The sequence below is a fragment of the Tachypleus tridentatus genome, chromosome 8 (assembly GCF_004210375.1).
Source record: "Tachypleus tridentatus isolate NWPU-2018 chromosome 8, ASM421037v1, whole genome shotgun sequence".
NCBI lineage: Eukaryota > Metazoa > Arthropoda > Merostomata > Xiphosura > Limulidae > Tachypleus > Tachypleus tridentatus.
In genome coordinates, this window is record NC_134832.1 from 43,957,978 (window position 1) to 43,978,377 (window position 20,400).

The 20,400-nt window shown below is 31.4% G+C and overlaps 1 protein-coding gene across 1 annotated transcript in view; it reads left to right on the forward strand.

Moving 5' to 3' along the window:
• Positions 1–20,400, forward strand: part of CCT8 (chaperonin containing TCP1 subunit 8) — a 35,318-nt gene that overhangs the window by 10,267 nt on the left and 4,651 nt on the right. Inside the window, exons 5-14 of the mRNA XM_076448662.1 lie at positions 16–85; positions 3,495–3,623; positions 5,042–5,103; positions 6,491–6,628; positions 7,383–7,454; positions 12,365–12,538; positions 14,426–14,513; positions 15,038–15,153; positions 15,568–15,639; positions 16,477–16,569. Coding sequence (XP_076304777.1) covers positions 16–85; positions 3,495–3,623; positions 5,042–5,103; positions 6,491–6,628; positions 7,383–7,454; positions 12,365–12,538; positions 14,426–14,513; positions 15,038–15,153; positions 15,568–15,639; positions 16,477–16,569 — 1,014 coding nt within the window. The remainder of the gene's footprint in view (positions 1–15; positions 86–3,494; positions 3,624–5,041; positions 5,104–6,490; positions 6,629–7,382; positions 7,455–12,364; positions 12,539–14,425; positions 14,514–15,037; positions 15,154–15,567; positions 15,640–16,476; positions 16,570–20,400) is intronic.

A 20,400-nucleotide genomic window follows, 5' to 3' on the forward strand; every position in this document is an offset into this window, starting at 1 on the left:
AATCTTATTTTTCAGGGTCTAACTCCTGTAGAAGTGGCTGAGGGATACGAAATGGCAGGCCAGAAAATCCTAGATTTATTACCAAGTAAAACATTTACCAAATTATTTTTACTTGAATGTTTTCATTTGTAAATATTTAAAATAGTTAGTGTGGTTTTATTATTTTAGGTTTTAGTAATTTTTATGGATTCTACTAACCTTTTCATTTAATGTTTGAAGTGTAATAATTAAATGACTAAAGCCTAATGTTTTAGTTTCTTGATTAACCATTTCTGCCTTTCAGATACAGTAAACTTGTCAGGGTCATATAGAAAAGAACTACTAATATGAAAGATCTATACACAATAAGAGATGCAAGTGAAATTATTAGTACAAATATATTTTGCATAACCCTATAGTTATACCTAACTTTGATAAAAGTCTTTAAGCATTAAGTTGAAACCTTTAATATAATTTTGTTTTCAGGCACAAGAGAAGTTTTGTACCTTACATATAAAGTGTTTCATTGTACAAAGTGTGAACATTTTTAGTTGGTGTTTTCTTAAGTGCAATATTGTATTGAATGCAAGGCAAAATCTTGTTAATTTCATAACTAAGATGTTACAAATTGTGAATGACAAAGTCTGAAATGAGAACTTGTAAGTGTTACATGTATTGAAAGAACATATAGCAACCTTTGCAGTATAATTCTTGTTAATCCAAATTTTATTTTGAATCTGATTCTTTAAAGATCTTTCCCTTCTTTATCCAATTTCCTTTTTGCCTAATATAATTCATTGTTATGAATGTCTTTTTTCAAGTTTGCTTTGATTTTGAAAAGAACATGCTACACAAATTGAAGAACAGTATCAGTAATTGTAACAAGTCTTTAAATACGAAACTGTCCCTCATTGGATGAAGTATCCTGTGATATTAAAATTTCATTGAACTTTGGCTTTCTTGTTAAATTTAAGGGTGGTAAAATTCTTTCTGGAGCCTAAATATCACTTTCAAACTCTAATAAAAGAAATGATTAATTTATTAATTTCTCTGAAAGGGGGATGAAAGCAATCTTGGAGAATCTGTCTGTTTTTAACCACTCTTACCATTATACAGCAGTGTGTTGTCTGCTAGTAGACACTAAAATAACATTGCATAAGAAATGTAGATGTTGCAATTTGTATTATCATGAAATTGGTAAAGATGCATATGACATCAATCATGAGTGTTATGCACTCTGTAGGCTACAACAGAGCAGAACATATGAATTTCAAAAACAAGAAATAAAAATATTTGTTACTCATAATTTTGGTTTTACGTGGAAGGAGTATTAGATGTATGTAAAACCAAAATTAAGAGTAACAAATTTTTATTTCTTGCTTTTGAAATTCATATGTTCTGCTCTGTAGCCTATTGAGTGCATAACACTCATGATTCATGTCATATGCATCTTTACCAATTTCATGATAATACAGATTTACGGGCCAGACACCCAGCATTTTGGCGATATGGCAGATCTTGATATATAACATCATTCTGGAATGGGTTAAAACCATTTTTAGTGTTTCCAGGTTGAACTAAAATTCCACAAAGTTTTGCAAAATATCCACTGATACAGTGATGCTGTCATAAGTTTTTGACTCCCACAGTATACAGTAGTAAATATTTATATTGTTGACTTACCCATTGAGCCTCTTGGTTGTTTGTTCCCATTCTTCTTTGTTTTCAGAATATACACAAAAGCCTCGACCTTAATGTCAGTGGAATAATTCTCATCTTGGTTGGTGGTACTCTACCGGTGTTGGTAATGCTGGACAAATCGTACTGTAGGTTCTTACTGAATCCATGACTTTAAGTGACAAAAGTGCCATCTAGTTGTTTTAAAAGCTTGCTTTTGAGCCTTCAATCTTCTTACTTCTTTGAATGTCATCAATAAACATAGTGGTGCAAATATAACTTTTCTGTTGTGTGAATATTTTGTCTTTATCTCTCTCCATTGGAATAACATAATCAGTCTTTACTTTTTTCTTTCTGTGTATTTTTAATTTTCTCTGCGGCTATTTCCCACCTGCCCATATTGCCATTTAGCCTTCTGGATCTAAACCCTTGTTTCCATACTGACATCGAGGACATTTCCTACAAATACTGCACATGTGCACTTTGCACTTACAAGCAATTTCTTTTGTTTCCGTTTCCTATATTAATGTTGCTTTATCAATACACCAGTCACTGAATTTAGATAGTATATTAATATCTGTTTGAGGCCAGCTGTGACTCCAGTTTTCACAAAGGGTGCAGAAACCACATTTTTGTCCAATCAGGTTTTAGTGAAAGTATTAGCCAATGACCAAATGATGTGGAATGACTTAAAATTAGGATCTGCAAAATCCTGGGTACCTAGCCCTTGGAATCACTGTTAAAATGGAACACTTGGCCTGTGCAAATACATCTAGTATGATTTATAAATGAGGATTTGTTGCTCGAAATAACATTGAAAGAATAAAGTTATTGTACATGCAAATATATGGATATAAATATATATACCACAGCCTTGTAACATGGTAGTTTGAGCAAATTAATTGTTGATTAAAAAAATGTTTTCAATGAACATGGAGAGCTCATAATTTCAACTTGAATCAACACAGTTTGTTCAAATCTCAGTATCGTTTTTCTTGATAATGCTGAGCATTTATTTGGTTTTGAAAAAGAGTTGTGAATGCTAGTATGGTTCTTCAGTTTTTCTCTAAACTTTTCTGTTTCAAACAGCATGACAAGTGGATAATGTTCATTTCTACACATATATTCAAACAGTATATTTCAGCATAATGTTTGCTAAGATTTTAGATATTTTTCTTTCGTCCATTACATTCAGTAAAAAACATAAAAATATTCATTTGGCAGAATTTACTACACACAGCCTGTCTATACTTTCTTACCTTTGAACAAAGTACAAACATCATACTTAATAGAAAAAAGCACAAACTTTGATTTGATAGACAGAGCAACTACTACAGTGAAGTCATGACCTTCACTTGTTAGCTGTTCCTAAGTTAATGATTTATTAATTAGCTCATCTCTAGCTGCAGAGTTCTTTTTCTTATCTAAAAAATCATCATTTTCAGTTTCCTTGCCATCTGTTTCTTTGTCTTGCCTGCTTTTGTAAGTATTAAGATTATGTTGATGTCATGACATCCATGCTCAATACCAGTCATGATATCGACACTTGTTTGCTTCATATGCGAATTTTCTTTGTTTGTGGTGATTTCATTTTTTCCTCAATTCCTGTCCTACATTTTCTAATGTTTGCTCTTCTGCTTTTATTTAGTAGTATTAGACTTGAGTTTGTTAGAAACAATGTATGATAGTAGGGCAGGTTTAGTGAGGTACTAAGAAGACTTTCTAGTGGGATTTAATCAAAATAATAAAAGGAAGTAGCCTAAATGTAATATAAAGTGAGAAATAATGTAACAAAACAATTTAGTAGTTCTTAAGATATTGTGTTTTTGCTGTATTAGCTCTGACATGTGGGAAGATTAAGGATTACAAAAATGTGGACGAAGTGGCTCGTGGAATCAGGGCTGCAGTTATGAGCAAACAGTTTGGAAATGAGGACTTCTTAGCACAGCTAATTGCCAAAGCTTGCAGTAAGTCAGTCTGTAAAATACATTACTTAAATGTTAAGCTGAAGTTATAATTAAATTATTAACATTTATAATTATTAAATAGTTATTTCTCTAGGAATTTAATGGAATTTAACAGATAAATAGGGTGGTATATGTTTTGGGATAGTGTATCTTTTGATCTTATTCCTCTATACAGGTAGCTTGACCATTTTCTTATGGCACTCCTTGTAAAAGCAGAGAAAATTAATCATGCTGATAAGATTGTTTAATATGTTGAGTTTGGTGACAGGGTTCATGTATATAGTACTTTGAAAAAGGGTTTCTGATGCTAGTGTTTTGAAATAATCATTAAAAAATTATTTCTTGTATATCTTTCTTGCATTATAGGTTTTAATTAATGATATTTGTTCTATACCAATGAAAGATGTAAATATAAAATTGAAATAGAGTACAGTGAGGCCAAAGTAATGATACTTGTCTGGTCAAACACCATGTAACTACAGACCTCTGAGTTATATTTCAAAGTACTTCTTTCTTTCTTATTGTTTGTAAAGTGTGTCAAGACATTTTCTATTCTATAGAATTGAATGTTACAATTTGCCAGTTCCAATATTGTGCATCTGTGTTACAATTTGCCAGTTCCAATATTGTACATCTGTGTTACAATTTGCCAGTTCCAATATTGTACATCTGTGTTACAATTTGCCAATTCCAATATTGTACATCTGTTTGCAGCTGATATTTTATCATGTGGATAAAATTGACTATTGGAAATTCATCTACTCAATTATTAGTCAAAATGATTTATAAAATTTAAACTTCAAGTAATATGCACATTAATGTTGACCTCATGGGACATTTCACTGCATCATATCTTACTAGCACATACATTTGCAATCAACATTACAAAGATGCAAATCTCACAAAAACACTTAGCTGTAAAAAATTCAAATTACGTAATTTGAAATGTTTTAATTTCTTGTGTAGAGCTGTTTCCATCAACATTGTATTGAATCCAATGTTTCTGAAAGTTATTCCTTATATGACATTAATGGCCAGTAACTCTTTTAGAAAGAATAATGACTTCACTGGTGGTAAAACAGCTTAATTTTTCAGATACTTTTTTCATTTTGTTTGGTGCCTGTAAACTGTACTTGGGTGTTCCACATGATCACATAGTTTTGTAGAAGGAATAAATCAATATACCTTGTACATATTATATGAAGTCTGCTGTATTGAAATTTTTTCACGGTACATTATCAAGAATTAAAGTGATGATAGTGATCATAAAAAGTTTAAATTGTAAAATAATAAAAATGAATCTAAAGAAATAGAAAACACTGAAGGTATTTAGTTACCTACAAAACAAAGAATATTATTTGGAATTAATTTTTCATTGCACTGAACCTAAAAAAAAAAAAAAAACTTCTTTGTTACAGTCTCAATTCTTCCAGAAAAATCGTCTTTTAATGTGGACAATGTAAGAGTTTGCAAGATTTTGGTAAGAAGCAATTGTTATTGATTTTGCATTTTATTTGTGACAATGTATGTATACTAATTTTAAAAGGATAGACATCAGTTTAATAGATATTGGTATAATGGATGATACCGACAGGTTTGAGGTATTTTTTCCGTACTACTCAAGTTATTCATATCCTCATTTTTTATTTCAAATTTTCTTCATTAGCATAGATTAAGTTTAGGTTGAACAATCCAGTATTCAAGATTTAAAAAACTCTAAAGTTGAAACTCGAATGAACTTGTAACTAATTAAGGCTTTTTACTGTTCCAGCAAGTCTCAAGTGATGTCATGAAAATTACTGGGGATAATTCACAATTATTTTAGGATTATATATTCAAAAGTAGCAATTTAAATTTAGTGTAGAATTTAATTTTTTGTTATAAATCTAAAATTGCTCTTTTAGTTTATATGTTCAGAAAAGTAATTTTAAAAATAATGATGGAACTTGTATCTTTCTAGCTGTTTGAGGATCATCTACTACAGAATTAGAGCTGAGAAGCTCAATTGATACAATCAGTTTTTTATGATCAATGATTACACCAGTTAGTGTCTCATGGATTAACTTTCTAGCCCTGGGTATCCATAAATGCAGATGACACATCATAACTTTAGTGCCTTACATTCAAAGTTGTATTAAACTACTTTTTGTTTATTTTATACCAATTAGTAAAGCATAAAATGCTAGCTGATAATCCATATTTTAATCATATTTGCATTAAGTTCTTAATTTTACAAGGCAATATTTAAAAATTTAGAATTTCCTGTAATGTGTCATACAACACATTTTCTCTAGGCATCTTCTCTATCTTATCCACTAACTCTTCAGAAAGTATGGAATTAAATGTAATTTACTCACTATAAAATTTATATTGCTCAGACAAACCAAAGTTTTGATGGATGGAAAGCTTCTGAATTTTTTAAAACTCTTTGAAGAAATAAAATCATAAACAGAAAAGAGAAGCATCAGACATATTTTAGTGTAAAAAATGTCTTAGTACTTTTGTAATTTTTGTTTAAGCTCCTGTTCCAGTTTAATATTTTTCAAATTAGTTCACTAAGCCTTTATTGACTTTGTACCCTTAGTGGTACAACAACATATGTGGACTTGCACCACTAGAAACCAGGTTTTGATACCTGTGGTGGGCAAAGCACAGATAGTCCATTGTGTGACTTTGTGCTTAATTCAAACTTAATTAGTCAATTAATTGACTTTGAGTCTAACATGAATATGTTAAGTCACAATTTTTTTCATGTGATATAAATATACTGACAGACAAAAATGTATTTGGTAACTTTTTGTTAGTTACAGTTAACTGCAATAGTAATAAGAAGGTTTCAGTTTAATATACTTGATTCTTTGTCACAGGGAGCAGGAGTTTACAAGTCTGAAGTTGTGCAAGGCATGGTATTTAAACGACAAATAGAAAGTAATGTTACCAAGGCTACCAGTGTTAAAGTAGCTGTTTATACCTGCCCAATAGATTCTGTGCAGACAGAGACCAAAGTAAGGAGAGAAGTAGTTTTATTAGCTATAGAATTAATAATTGTGGATTTTTAATGTAAACACATACATTAGAAATTTCAAAAATAATTTATAAAATGTGTATCATTGCTATTGAACAAATTGATAATTAAAGTATTGTTTGGCATAAAAGAGAACAAATAGCTTTGTTTTTATGATACTTTCAGCTAGAAATTAAATAACATGTTAAATATTAACACTGCATAATCTAAACTATACCAACAAAACACTAAAGCTAATTGTACTATATATATTTCAGTTAGGACTAAAATGTATTGTACACTTTGAAAACCACAATAACTAGAACAAATTATCTTGGTATTAGAGAGAGTAGTTTCAGAACATTTGTCTTTTGTTTTGTGTTGTCTCAAAAGAATGTCACAACTTCTGTGGTTTTCACAAACTGCTACACATAATATTGTGTTCATGTAGTACTGTATCAAAATTTGTCTTTCATATTTTAATAACATGTTCACAATGTTAGGTCTTTTTATTATAGTTTTGCTTAAAGCATTATCTACATTGTTTACTTGTTATAAATAGGAAGACTAGTTTTAATAGTTTGCAACAGTATCATCCATCATGCTTTATTAGATGGTGGTAATGGTCTGAGATTGTTTTAATACATGGGTGAAAGATAATGTATTAGTGATTTAATAAAAATAACTGACTGAACTTGTCTTTTATAAATAATGAAATACCCAGTGTTATCTGTAAAATATGAATTAACTTTCAGGGCACAGTTTTAATTAACACTGCTGAAGAATTGATGAACTTTTCAAGAGGGGAGGAAACCTTGTTGGAAAAGGTAAAAAAAATGTGTATCTCCTGACAGAAAGCTGGCTTAACTTTTGAGTTAACTAACAACAGTAATTACTGAAGCAGGAAAAAATACAGGTTGATTGTAATGATTTACATAAAATATACTGAGTAGGTTATAAAGAAAAGGAAGTTGGAAGATAGAGAGTAAGATATTAGAATTTAGGTATTAAGTTAAACATAACTCATAGCTTGTGTATTGCATGAGGCTCAGTTTCTAGGTTTAAACACATTTATGTCAACCCATCTATGAAAAATTAGAAAAGGTTTTGAGATTGCTTACAAAAAATAGTTACATTGAAAACTTAAATTATCTCTTTATCATTGTATATGAATAAATTTGAAACAAAATTACAGTTAATAAATACAATTTTAATATTTGTTTTAACATTTTTATGAAGAAATATGTTTAAAAATCCTCGGTTTCCCATGTATGAGAATTGTAATGTTTTCTAGGTCTTTCCTCTTTATTTACCACCCTTCTGAGAATTGTGGAATTTAACAAAAATTACTAATTAAAATATAGATATTACTAAAGCAAAGCATAATTTTATAGCCTTCAGTCTTGTTTTAGTCTTAAACTAGAAAATCACACCCACTTTTCAAATCCACCTATCACATTTTTGTTTTCACAAGTTGCTGATAGCTCTCATTGGTGTACACAATATTATTTATAACCAGTAAGAAGCCAAATAAATATATCAAACAATGTATTATATTACACAATTTTTTTTTTACAGAGTTTTGTTTTTTTAACTGTCAGTTTGAAAATTTCTAAAGGTTCTTATCACATAATTAGAAAGTCAAATTATGGTGTATAGGACATTGATTTGTGTGTTATTCTGTATGCTTGGATGCATTATTCAAGTAAAATTACTTAGTTTACTAGTACCAGTAGTATAAAAAGAAAGAGTAGAAAGCCACCAGTAACATTATTGTTTTTCATGTAATTCTTTACTTTATTAGAGAAATAAAAAGTGAAAATTAGAAACTTAGTAGATTAGGTAAGATAATGGAAAGTAATAGTTTTTCATGATGTATGCTTTGAAGCAGTTCATGCTTTATGTAATTAAATACATGCACTTGAGTTACACATTTGTCAAGTGATATACAACTTAGTCGTGTGAAAAAATTAGGACACCCTATGAAAGCCTGTGTATTTTTGTAACAATTTTGGATAAATGGATATTTAATCTCAATTGTAATAATACTGAGAGATTAAAGTGATATAACCAAACAATTAAAACTGAAGAAAAGACTTTTCAGGATCTGTAAAATGTAATTCTACAAAAATGCATATTCTAACTGAGGAGAAAGTTAGGACACCCCACATTTATAGCCACTTAAAATGGCTCAACTCACGGGTGTATCATGCCAGGTGAACATGATTAGAAGATCATTACTCAGCATTTTGAATGAGGCTTGCCCTATTTAAACCTCAGACATTTAGTTTGGTGTGCTCCTGACTGTTGAAGTGAGAGTGAGCACCATGGTGATAGCAAAAGAGCTGTCTGAGGCCTTCAGAAAGAAATTTGTAGCAGCTTATGAGTCTGGTAAGGGATTTAAAAAGATCCCAAAAGATTTTGAAATCAGCCATTCCACTGTCCCAAAAATAGTCAACAAGTGGAAGGCTTTCAAAACAACTGCCAACATGCCCAGGTCTGGTCGTCTAAGCAAGTTCACCCCGAAAGCAGACTGCAAGATGCTAAAAGAGGTCTTCAAAAACCCTAAAATATCATCACAGGACCTACAGCAGGCTCTGGCTACTGTTGATGTGAAAGTGCATGCTTCTACAATCAGAAAGAGACTGCACAAGTTTAACTTGCATGGAAGGTGTGCAAGGAGGAAACCTTTGCTCTCTAAGAGAAACATCAAGGCTGGACTGAAGTTTGCCAGAGTGAATGTAGTCAAAGACCAGGACATCTGGAATAATGTTCTTTGGACAGATGAGTCCAAAATTGAATTATTTGGACACCAGAACAGAGGATATGTTTGGCATAAACCAAATACAGCATTCTAGGAAAAGAACCTCATACCAACTGTGAAGCATGGAGGTGGAAGTGTCATGGTTTAGGGCTGCTTTGCTGCAGGAGGACCTGGATAGCTCACAGTCATAGAATCCACCATGAATTCTACTGTGTATCAGAGAGTGCTTGAGGATCATGTGAGACCATCTGTAAGAAAATTAAAGCTAAAGTGGAACTGGACCCTGCAACACGAAAATGACCCAAAACACACCAATAAATCCACCAAGGACTGGTTGAAAACTAAGAAATGAAGAGCCCTGGAATGGCACAGTCAAAGCCCAGATCTTAATCCCATTGAGATGCTGTGGGGTGACTTGAAACGGGCTGTACATGCAAGAAACTTCTCAAACATCTCACAGCTGAAAGAATTCTGCATTGAGGAGTGGGGCAAACTTTATTCAGACTAATGTCAGAGACTGGTAGATGGCTACAAGAAGTGTCTCACTGCAGTTATTTCAGCCAAAGGGGTAACACTAGCTATTAGGGGTTAGGGTGTCCTAACTTTTTCCTCAGTTCGAATATGCATTTTTGTAGCATTACATTTAGAGAAGATCTTAGTCTTTCCTTCAGTCTTAATTGTTTAGTTATATTCGTATAATCTCTCAATATTGTTAAAATTGAAATTTAAGTGTGTGTGTGTGTGTATATATATATATCCAAAAATGTTACAACGATATGCAGGCTTTCATGGGGTGTCCTAATTTTTTCACATGACTGTACATAATTTGGGGTGTTTAATAAGATACAAGCAAAAGGGCAACAGAACAGTTTAAATATAAACAAGTGTATATATTAAGCTTTAAGTTAGTTACGATTAACAATGATGTTTTTTTCTTACAATCTGCAGTCACTTGTAAAGAGAGATGCTAATTCAGATTTATTTTGTATTTTTTGTGGTTGTTACAAGATCAGTCAAACTGAATGAACACACATAGTTAGGGTGAAAAAAATAACATGAAATGTATAGCTTTATGATTTACGGGGTTTTAGAGATTACCAAATGAAACTTGACAATTTTCAGGTGAAAAGTTTGTTTTATCATGACTGTGATAAAAAAGCAGTCAATGCTGATTTCATATATATTCATGGACAAATATTAGTAGAAAATACTTAATTAACAATTGCTTTATTATGTACAAAATGCGTGTAAAGGTTACTGGAAACTTGATAAGTTTTATGAAGATACACAAAATGTATTAAAAATTGTTGTAGAAACTTTGGGGTTACAAACTCATTCAAGCTTAGAGAAAAGGGTTAAACAGAGAAGCATTAGTTGTGTAAAGGGGGAAGTGTAATGTTTGGGATTAAGTTAGATCAGTGAATTGATTATACCTAATTGAGTAATGTGCACAAATGTAGATTATAAAAAAGTTAACCAGAAGCTTGATGACAGTGTATCACTTGAATTTTTTTAACAAACATATGAATGTTACTTCAGACTTAAAAAGCATAGCATTGCACTATTTTAAAGGTATCTGTTTTATATTTCTATTTTTTATTATTAAACTTATTTTAGTGCAGTATATTGGTAATTAGTGTTAATTTAAACATTTTTTAAGAAGCTCAACTGGTTTCAGCATCCCCCTCTTTTCAAAAAATAAACTTGTTGTTGGAGTTCTATTTAAATATCTTATTTTTACTGATAGCTTCTTTTTCATATAAACATGTCCTTTCCAACCACAATTAGAGAGCTTGTTAAATGTGCAACTAATAGCATATCCAATCTGAATAGTTTATCAACATTTCTTTCAGATTATGAGTATTTTCTCATTTGCTAATCCATCATAATGTAACTTGTAATGAAATATATAAACAGGGGTGTTACTGAACTGTGGTAAGCTGTATGGATGAATGTCTTGGTCTTACAAACTCTTTCCACAGTATTTTTTTTATGTAATGGCCCAGGTTGTGGATTTATTGTTCTGTAACATAACTTACATTGTTTTCACATTGTACTCATCACTGTTGTCCTTGCAGTTAATAACTTTTAGTGCATTTTGGGTAACTAAATGTAAATGTTTATTGGATAACGTTTGTGAAAGAACTATCATATTTGTTAGTGTGTGGCTGAACACTGTTTTTATCAATTTGTACATAGTTTTTTTTATTATGCAATCAATAGAAAGATAGTAATGGTATTTTCTTGTAATTTAGAAATGTGGGATAGTTTACTGATTTTACTTTGGCTCTAGATGTTTTACTTGTCGCATAGCTAGAATACCATTCGTGGTTTTCAGCATTTGATCTTCCTGTCACTGTGTGCTGTATAAGAAGTTTGTAAAGATTATTGTGCTTTACTGTTGTGAATTATCTTATTTATGGTTCAAGAACTCCTTAATTTAGCTGCAGTACACTCCTGTTTTCAAGAATTGTTTCTTGTGACTAAATGTTTAAGTTCCTTATGACCTCCAGTTATAACTAACAACCAGTTGTAGAGTTGTTGTTTGTTTTTCTGTGTTAACGTATTTATTAGAATCGCATCTTATGCTTTTTCAATACAGTTCAACAGTGCATGTACCCATTTATTTGAAATTCTGTACTTTTGTGTTTTGGTTGCTTTCATATTCATATAATAGACGATATTTGTCAAGAAGTCCTGCATTGCAATTCTCTTCCCAGAAGGAGCTTTAAGTATCATTTGGACATGCTAACCCAACCTTGCAACTGAATTACAAGTAATGGGGGAAGGTAGTTGTTAATCTTTGTCATCACCAACCATAATAATACATATATATTGTTGCCACAGATTGGAAACAACCTCTGTATTTTTTAAATAATTATGATGTAACTTGGATATGTGCATTTGTAGTTAAGTGTAGAATTGATATGTGATAAAATACTTCTGAAATAGTTTGGTCACTCTTTATTTCAGCAAATTAAAGCTATTGCAGATGTTGGTGTTAGTGTAGTGGTAGCAGGTGGTAAAATTGGAGACATGGCTCTTCATTACTTAAATAAATACGGCCTTATGGGAGTTCGGCTGATGTCCAAGTTTGATGTTAGGCGATTATGTCGAACAGTTGGTGCAACAGCCCTACCAAAAATGGTAAATCTGCCTTTTCTATCTTGTGATTGTATTTTTTCTTTAAAAAAAATTAACACATTTGTATAGCAAAATACTTATCCTTCGTAAGATGCATTTGTTAAGTTTTAGTACTTTACTGTATATAACCAGTCTTAACTTTTTTTTACATCTTATAAAATGATTGTTTACACATTGTGGAAAGTATTTCAAACTACTATTCATAAAGGTAAATAATACCAAATGTGAGTAATTTTGATCTTGTAAATACAAAATTGAAACTTTTTTCTTTTCTGTTTTTTTCAGTATTTAAAAATCTAGACTTGCACAGTATTTGTGATAATTTCCCTGTGCATTTCTAGCTGTAAAGGGTACTGTAAAGGCTTCTTGTTAGAATTGTTGCTGTTGAATTGTAAACTAAATGTTTATAACTTTACTAGTTGATTAATCTTTAAAAGATTTATTCCACAGTAATGATTACTTTCAAAACTAAAATATTTACCCTAGGATTTATAGATCCCCAGAACCCTGGCCCTGAAGAGATTGTTTTCCCCACTCTATCAGTACATCTCCATCTTCCACAAATGTAATGTCAGTAAACACTAGTGTCATTATTACTATCTTTTATGACCTCATTTATTAGACACACTGTGGCCTGCATCTCTCTGCTTAATCTGTTTTGTTTTCCTCGTTCAATGTGGCTCTTACCAACTCGTTTGATTTTGGCTTTACTGTTATATCTTAAAAATTCAACTCAGTTTCCCAATCTGAACAGCCTTTACACACCAAGCATGGATTTATCATACAGTTAGGCTGAGATATTAACTGTATACTTTAAAACCTATCACTAATTCTGTGTGCAGGGCTGAAGAGAAACATGTTTCTGAGCACCCCTGGTTGTCTGTCAAACCCCTTTGGGACTTGGGAGATATAAAACTAAAACCACTGCCAGGATAAAATGAAAAATAAATGATTACTTTTCAACATGTTCTTAAATTATGAGAGGAAATATTTACAGAATTTAATATTTTGACAAAAAATATTGTTCTTAATGAATTTACCGAAAGCTAGGCTAAATTTTTTAATATTTTTATCATTGATTTTTTTTCTGAATCATATAATTTGTTAACATTTATGTAATTGTATTAAATTGCTCACCTTCCATTGAGTTACAGAAGGAATTATTGGTAAAACCTACTCTCTTCTCTGAGAAGGGAAAGAGCTCTAGTGTTTAGTTTTTAATTGTGATAGATACACAGTATAAAAAGCCAGTGTCCTGTTTTAGAAAACATCTTGTAAATTAGAAGTGTCAGTAAAATGTTTGCCATTTATCTTTCTCACTATTAAAGTATTATACTTACTGAAATACAGTAAGGTATGGACAACTGAAAACAGTGGGCTGAGACAACTAATATAAGGTATGGACAACTGAAAACAGTGGGCTAAGACAACTAATAGGGGAATTTGATAAAGCTACAGTGGAAATATTAACAAAAGAAAATTTTGATACAGACAGTTGGTTTTGATTGTGAGTAAATACAAATTTGAGGTAATCTCAATGCTGGTAATTTGTATATATATATATATCAGTTTCTAGTGTAAATTTTTGTATTGGTGCATTTGCTCAAAACACAATGTTATGAAGTAAGTGTAAGAGTTATATATGTAGATAGACTGGGTATAGTGAGGAATGAGTATTTTGTTTTTATGATTTTGAAACATAATGTATGTACACCCTGCACTTTTGAAAAAGATAATAACTCGAGCCATCAAATCTACAAATCTTTTGTTATTCCTAATCGTTGGTGTGATTTTATTTTAAATTAAGTTGAATATTGAATTCTGTTAGTGATGTCTCATGTCACACCAAAATGTTGGAAGCAAAAATATGTGCTTTATTTTTATCTTCAGACTGCTCCAACTCCTGAAGAAGCTGGTTTCTGTGATCTGGTTTATGTTGATGAAATTGGAGAAACTCCTGTAGTTGTTTTTAAACAAGGTAATTTGTGAATATTCAAGTTATTTTTAATTGCCAAAACATTAGAAGGAGGAAACCAATAAATTTCTCTAAACTTAATTTTATGAACAGAAATAGAAAAATTAGTTAATATTTCTTCAACAATGTGTTTTTATTTCATAAAGATAAATTTTAACTCACTTCTTTCAGTTAACATTCTTTTCTCAGTATGTTTCGCAAACATTGTAAGAATTTGAATTCATAAATATGGTATGGTTGTTGGCATGTATGCATGTTTTTATGTAATATTGGGATAGGCATAAACCACAATAAGTTTATGTTGACATAGTGGTTGTTACTATATAATATTGATATAAGTTTTAACCACAATCATATTTTTATGGGCTTGAACTGCAATGCTTCTAGATTGCTTTAAGCCTGTTGCAAAATTGGTTATTTCCACCCAGTTTTTCTAATTAGAACTGTAATACATCATAACTGGTATTTTTGAGTGTACCAACTTTCTCCATTATCTGATTATCTGTGTGTTAAACTTTTAATTTTAGAGAGTAAAGAGTCTCGTATTTCAACTATTGTGGTACGGGGTTCAACTGACAATTTAATGGATGACATTGAACGAGCTATTGATGATGGAGTGAACACATTTAAAGCAATCACTAGGGTAAGTTTTTTTTCTAAGTGTGGAAGAATGGTACATTTATAAATGAGAAAAAAATTTGTTAACATCATGAATTGCATGCTCAAAAGAAACTTTAAGATACAATTTTCTTGCTCATTCAGATGATGTGTTGTCTTTTAAACTTAGTGAAATTATATATGATTTCAAAATCATATTTTGCAGATATCTTCCAGAATATTATTTGAACTACTGAGTAAAACTTTAAAGGAAGAAAAGGTTTTGCAAATGCAAATATTACTTATTGTTCATAAGGAAAAACTAATGCTTTTAGGTACTTTGTTTATTTTCATTTTAAAAAAAAGTGAAATGTTTTTGAAATATTGGTGTACTAAAGAATTCTCTTAGATTTTAAACATGTAGTTTGTTTGACCATATCATGATCTTGATCCTGGTTAGGATGGAAGGTTACTACCTGGAGCAGGAGCTATAGAAATTGAACTTGCTAAAGAGATAACATCATACGGAGAGGTATAGATAAACTTTGTTTGTATTTTGTTAAGACAAATCTTGTTTCTTTTATTACGTGAATGAATATTCTATTTCAATGATTAATTCTATTAGTTTTTAGCAATTTCGGAACATGTAGTTACAAAAGATAAAATTGACTGGAATTTGACAGTATTTGCATATTTTCTTCAATTGTTTTCTGCGATCCAAAATCACACCCATAGAATAAATCAGATAGAGGTTAGTGTGTTTTTTTTTTGTGAGAGAAAACTTTGTATACAAATGCATACTTGTGAGTACTACAAACTTGTAATGCATGTACATGTTGAGAAATATTGAACAAAAAAAAGCAGTTTTAATGGCCTAACATCTGTTTCATTATAACCTGATTGAAAATGTGGAGTAACAAATTTGACAATTATTTTTTCATTTATCATTCGGATTGGCATTTATTTATTGTTAAATGGCAGAATAAATGTTTAGAAAAATAAATTAAAACTTGATAATTTAATATTACATTTCTATTTTTAGAAATCAACAAAATACTAATACATTCATTTTTAATTAATAATTAAATATTTTAGTCTAGTTAATGAATAATAAGGCATCAAGCTGTTAGTATTCAGCTAAGTGTGGTTCTGGTGTAGTTAATTATCTTTATGAAGCATCAAACTGCTGGTATTCAGACAAGTGTGGTTCCAATGTATCTAAATGTCTTGATGAAACTCAAAGTTGTTTGTATACAGACTAACATGGTCCTGACGCAACCCTGAGTTTTTATACATATTTTTACAAGCAGTCATAAGAAGGTTTAGATTTTTATTTAAACTTACAATTCTCTCATTTTTTCTTCTACAGACACTGCCAGGAATTGAACAATATCCAACTAAGAAGCTAGCTGAAGTTTTAGAAGCATTACCGAAAGCCTTAGCTGACAATGCAGGAATTGAGGTTTGTTACTCCTACTTCATTCCATTTATGATGATTCAGAACATTTTTTAATACCAATGTGTATTTTGGAAAATGATGAACAACTTTTAATATAAAATGTAGAATAAAGATAGTCATGTGTACATCAAAACTTGTATATGGACAACTTTATCATAGTTTGCAGAACTGAAGAACCAGATCAGAGCATGATCAGTGGAGCTTTTGCATACTGATTACGGATGTTTGTGAGAGTCCTTCACCAATTCAAAATCATCATATTGTTTTACATTTCTATGATGTGCCCATATGCTATGTGTTGATTTAATTAAAAGATTCATTTTAATTTGCATGTGTTCTTTATAAAGTGGAATATGCAAGTGGAATTGAATATTGTTAAACTAATAATGTAAACAAAAACAAAACTGTGGTACCCTTGAGGTATAGATGTAATGTTACCATAAGGCAAAATAGCATCATTGAATTAACCCTTTTGCAATGAGTCAGAGTTCAAAAGCCTTGTCATCACACTTGTTGACTTGCATTTAAAATTTTATTGAACTACTACTTTATTGATTTGTCTAAGTTTGAAATGAAATTGTAGATTATTTTTCAAACTTCAGTATTATGAGTTAATTTCTGAATTGAAAGGTAAATATTAAAGGAACACATTAAAATATAGATTTCAGTGAGTCAAATGGTGTGCTGAATTAAATCTTGATTTAACATTTAATACTTCATATAAATTATGGTATTGTAGTATGATAGGATAAGAAATGCTTTTTTGTAAGAAAAGTTCAGGTTGATAATCATTAGGCATATTTTGGTAATAAACTTTCATTTCACTGATAAAGCCATTGTTGTTGCACCATATTTGGCCCAGCATGGCCTGGTGGGTTAAGGTGTTCGACTCGGAATCTGAGGGTCACAGGTTCAAATCCCAGTCACACCAAACATGCTCTCCCTTTCAGTGGTGGGGGCATTATAATGTGATGGTCAATTCCACTATTCATTGGTAAAAGAGTAGCCCAAGAGTTGGTGGTGGGTGGTGATGACTAGCTGCCTTCCCTCTAGTCTCACACTACTAAATTATGAATGGCAAGTGTAGATAGCCTTTAAGTAGCTTTGTGCAAAATTTAAAACAAACAAACAAACAAACAATTACACCATATTTACATTAAATCTGATCAGTCATTGATGAAATTGTCAAAATAAGTCACTAAGAAAAAAAATTAAAAAATGTTCAAAAATACAGTCGTGAAAAAGTTAGGACGCCCTATGAAAGCCTGTGTATTTGTGTAACATTTATGGATGTATAGATATTTAACCTCAATTTCAACAATACTGAGAGATTATAGGAATATAACTAAACAATTAAAACTAAAGAAAAGACTTTTCAAGATCTTCTGTAAATGTAATTCTACAAAAATGCATATTCTAACTGAGGAAAAAGTCAGGACACTTTACCCCCTAATAGCTAGTGTTTTACCCCTTTGGCTGAAGTAACTGCAGTGAGACACTTCTTGTAGCCATCTACCAGTCTCTGACATCAGTCTGAATAAAGTTTGCCCCACTCCTCAATGCAGAATTCTTTCAGCTGTGAGATGTTTGAGGGGTTTCTTGCATGTACATCCCGTTTCAAGTCACCCCACAGCATTTCAGTGGGATTAAGACCTGGGCTTTGACTCGGCCATTCCAGGACTCTCCATTTCTTAGTTTTCAGCTAGTCCTTGGTGGATTTATTGGTATGTTTTGGGTCACTGTCGTGTTGCAGGGTCCAGTTCCACTTCAGCTTCAATTTTCTTACAAATGATCTCACATGATCCTCAAGCACTCTCTGATACACAGCAGAATTCATGGTGGATTCTATGATTGTGAGCCATCCAGGTCCTGCTGCAGCAAAGCAACCCCCAAACCATGACACTTCCACCTCCATGCTTCATAGTTGTTATGAGGTTCTTTTCCTGAAATGCTGTATTTGATTAATGCCAAACATGTCCTCTGTTCTGTTGTCCAAATAATTCAATTTTGGACTCATCTGTCCAAAGAACATTATTCCAGAAGTCCTAGTCTTTGTCTATATTCTCTCTGGCAAACTTCAGTCTGGCCTTGATGTTTCTCTAAAAGAGCAAAGGTTTCCTCCTTGCAAACCTTCCGTGCAAGTTAAACTTGTGCAGTCTCTTTCTGATTGTAGAGGCATGCACTTTCACATCAACAGTAGCCAGAGCCTGCTGTAGGTCCTGTGATGATATTTTAGGGTTTTTGGAGACCTCTTTTAGCATCTTGCGGTCTGCTCTCAGGGTGAATGTGCTTGGAAAACCAGACCTGGGCATTTTGGCAATTGTTTTGAAAGCCCTCCACTTGTTGACTTTTTTCTGGACAGTGGAATGGCTGATTTCAAAATCTTTTGGGATATTTTTAAATCCCTTACCAGACTCATAAGCTGCTACAGTTTTCTTTCTGAAGGCCTCGGACAGCTCTTTTGCTCTCACCATGGTGCTCACTCTCACTTCAACAGTCAGGAGCACACCAAACTAGGGCAAGCCTCATTCACAATGCTGAGTAACGATCTTCTAATCATGTGCACCTGGTGTGATACACCTGTGTGAGTTGAGCCATTTTAATTGGGAATAAATGTAGGGGTATCGTAACTTTTTCACATGACTGTAAAACAGGTAAAACCTATTAATTAACCTTTGATTAGTAACAAAAAGTTAGCTTGCCTATAATTTTGATTTGATGAAGTTTTTATTGTGAGGAAATGATTGGAAAGCTTAAAGTATTTAGAAAGGCAAAAAAATCAAACTTAAATGCAGAATAAAGGAAAGCATTTTCAGTTGTTCAAAAATATCATCACAAAAAATTTCAAATATTCTCAATTTAAAAATTTGTACAAACATGTATAAAAATAAGTTTACAGAAGTTACATAATATGTTGAAAGTTCATCTCAAGTTTTAAAGTTTCATTCAGTACTTTATATTTTGTTGTTATTATTGGAATAAAACAACCAGTAAGACTGTTTAAGGCCTTATGCTATTCCAGAAAGATATTTTTATTTTATTATTTCAGTTTATAAATTAAAGGAGTATAGAATAACTAAACACTAGTTCCCAGCATGCCCAAGGGGTTTAGGGCACTTGACTCTCAATTTATGGGTTGTGGGTTTCACTTTAAACATGCTCACCCTGTCAGCTTTGGGTCATTATAATGTAACAATTCCACTACTCATTGGTAAAAGTAACCCAAGAGTTGGTGGTGACTAGCTGTCTTCCCTCTAACCTTTCACTGCTAAATTAGGGACAGCTAGTGCAAGTGGCCCTTGTGTAGCTTTGCACAAAATTAAAAAAATATATGCTATTAAATATTTGTACTGGTAATATTAATAAGATGATAAAACATTTAAAATTTGAGTTAACAATTTGTTAACATAGAATTAAGACTTAATGGAAGTTTTATGATTTTCAATTTATTTCCATAAATTATAATGCCTTAATTTCAAACATCTATAATTTCTAGATTCAACCATTTGAACATAAGCATAGCATATTTTTTATACCTTTAAAAATCCATAATAAAATTCAAGCAGCTAATGTTTCTGTTATTGTCATGCACATCTCCTGTTATAAGTCCACAAAAGATATGTTTTTACATGTGGTCTTTCTCTTGCCCCTCAGTTTTACCAAATTTTTATTTTTAATGTTTGTCTTCCTTTCTTCAAGAACAGTGCTTTTTACTTGTATAGTGTTTTATTTATATCATAAACAAATGTATTAATTTTAATCATATAATTTAGTTTAAAACATTATGCAAACTAAATAACAATCTGCTTACCTTTTTTCGTTATTTGTACATTG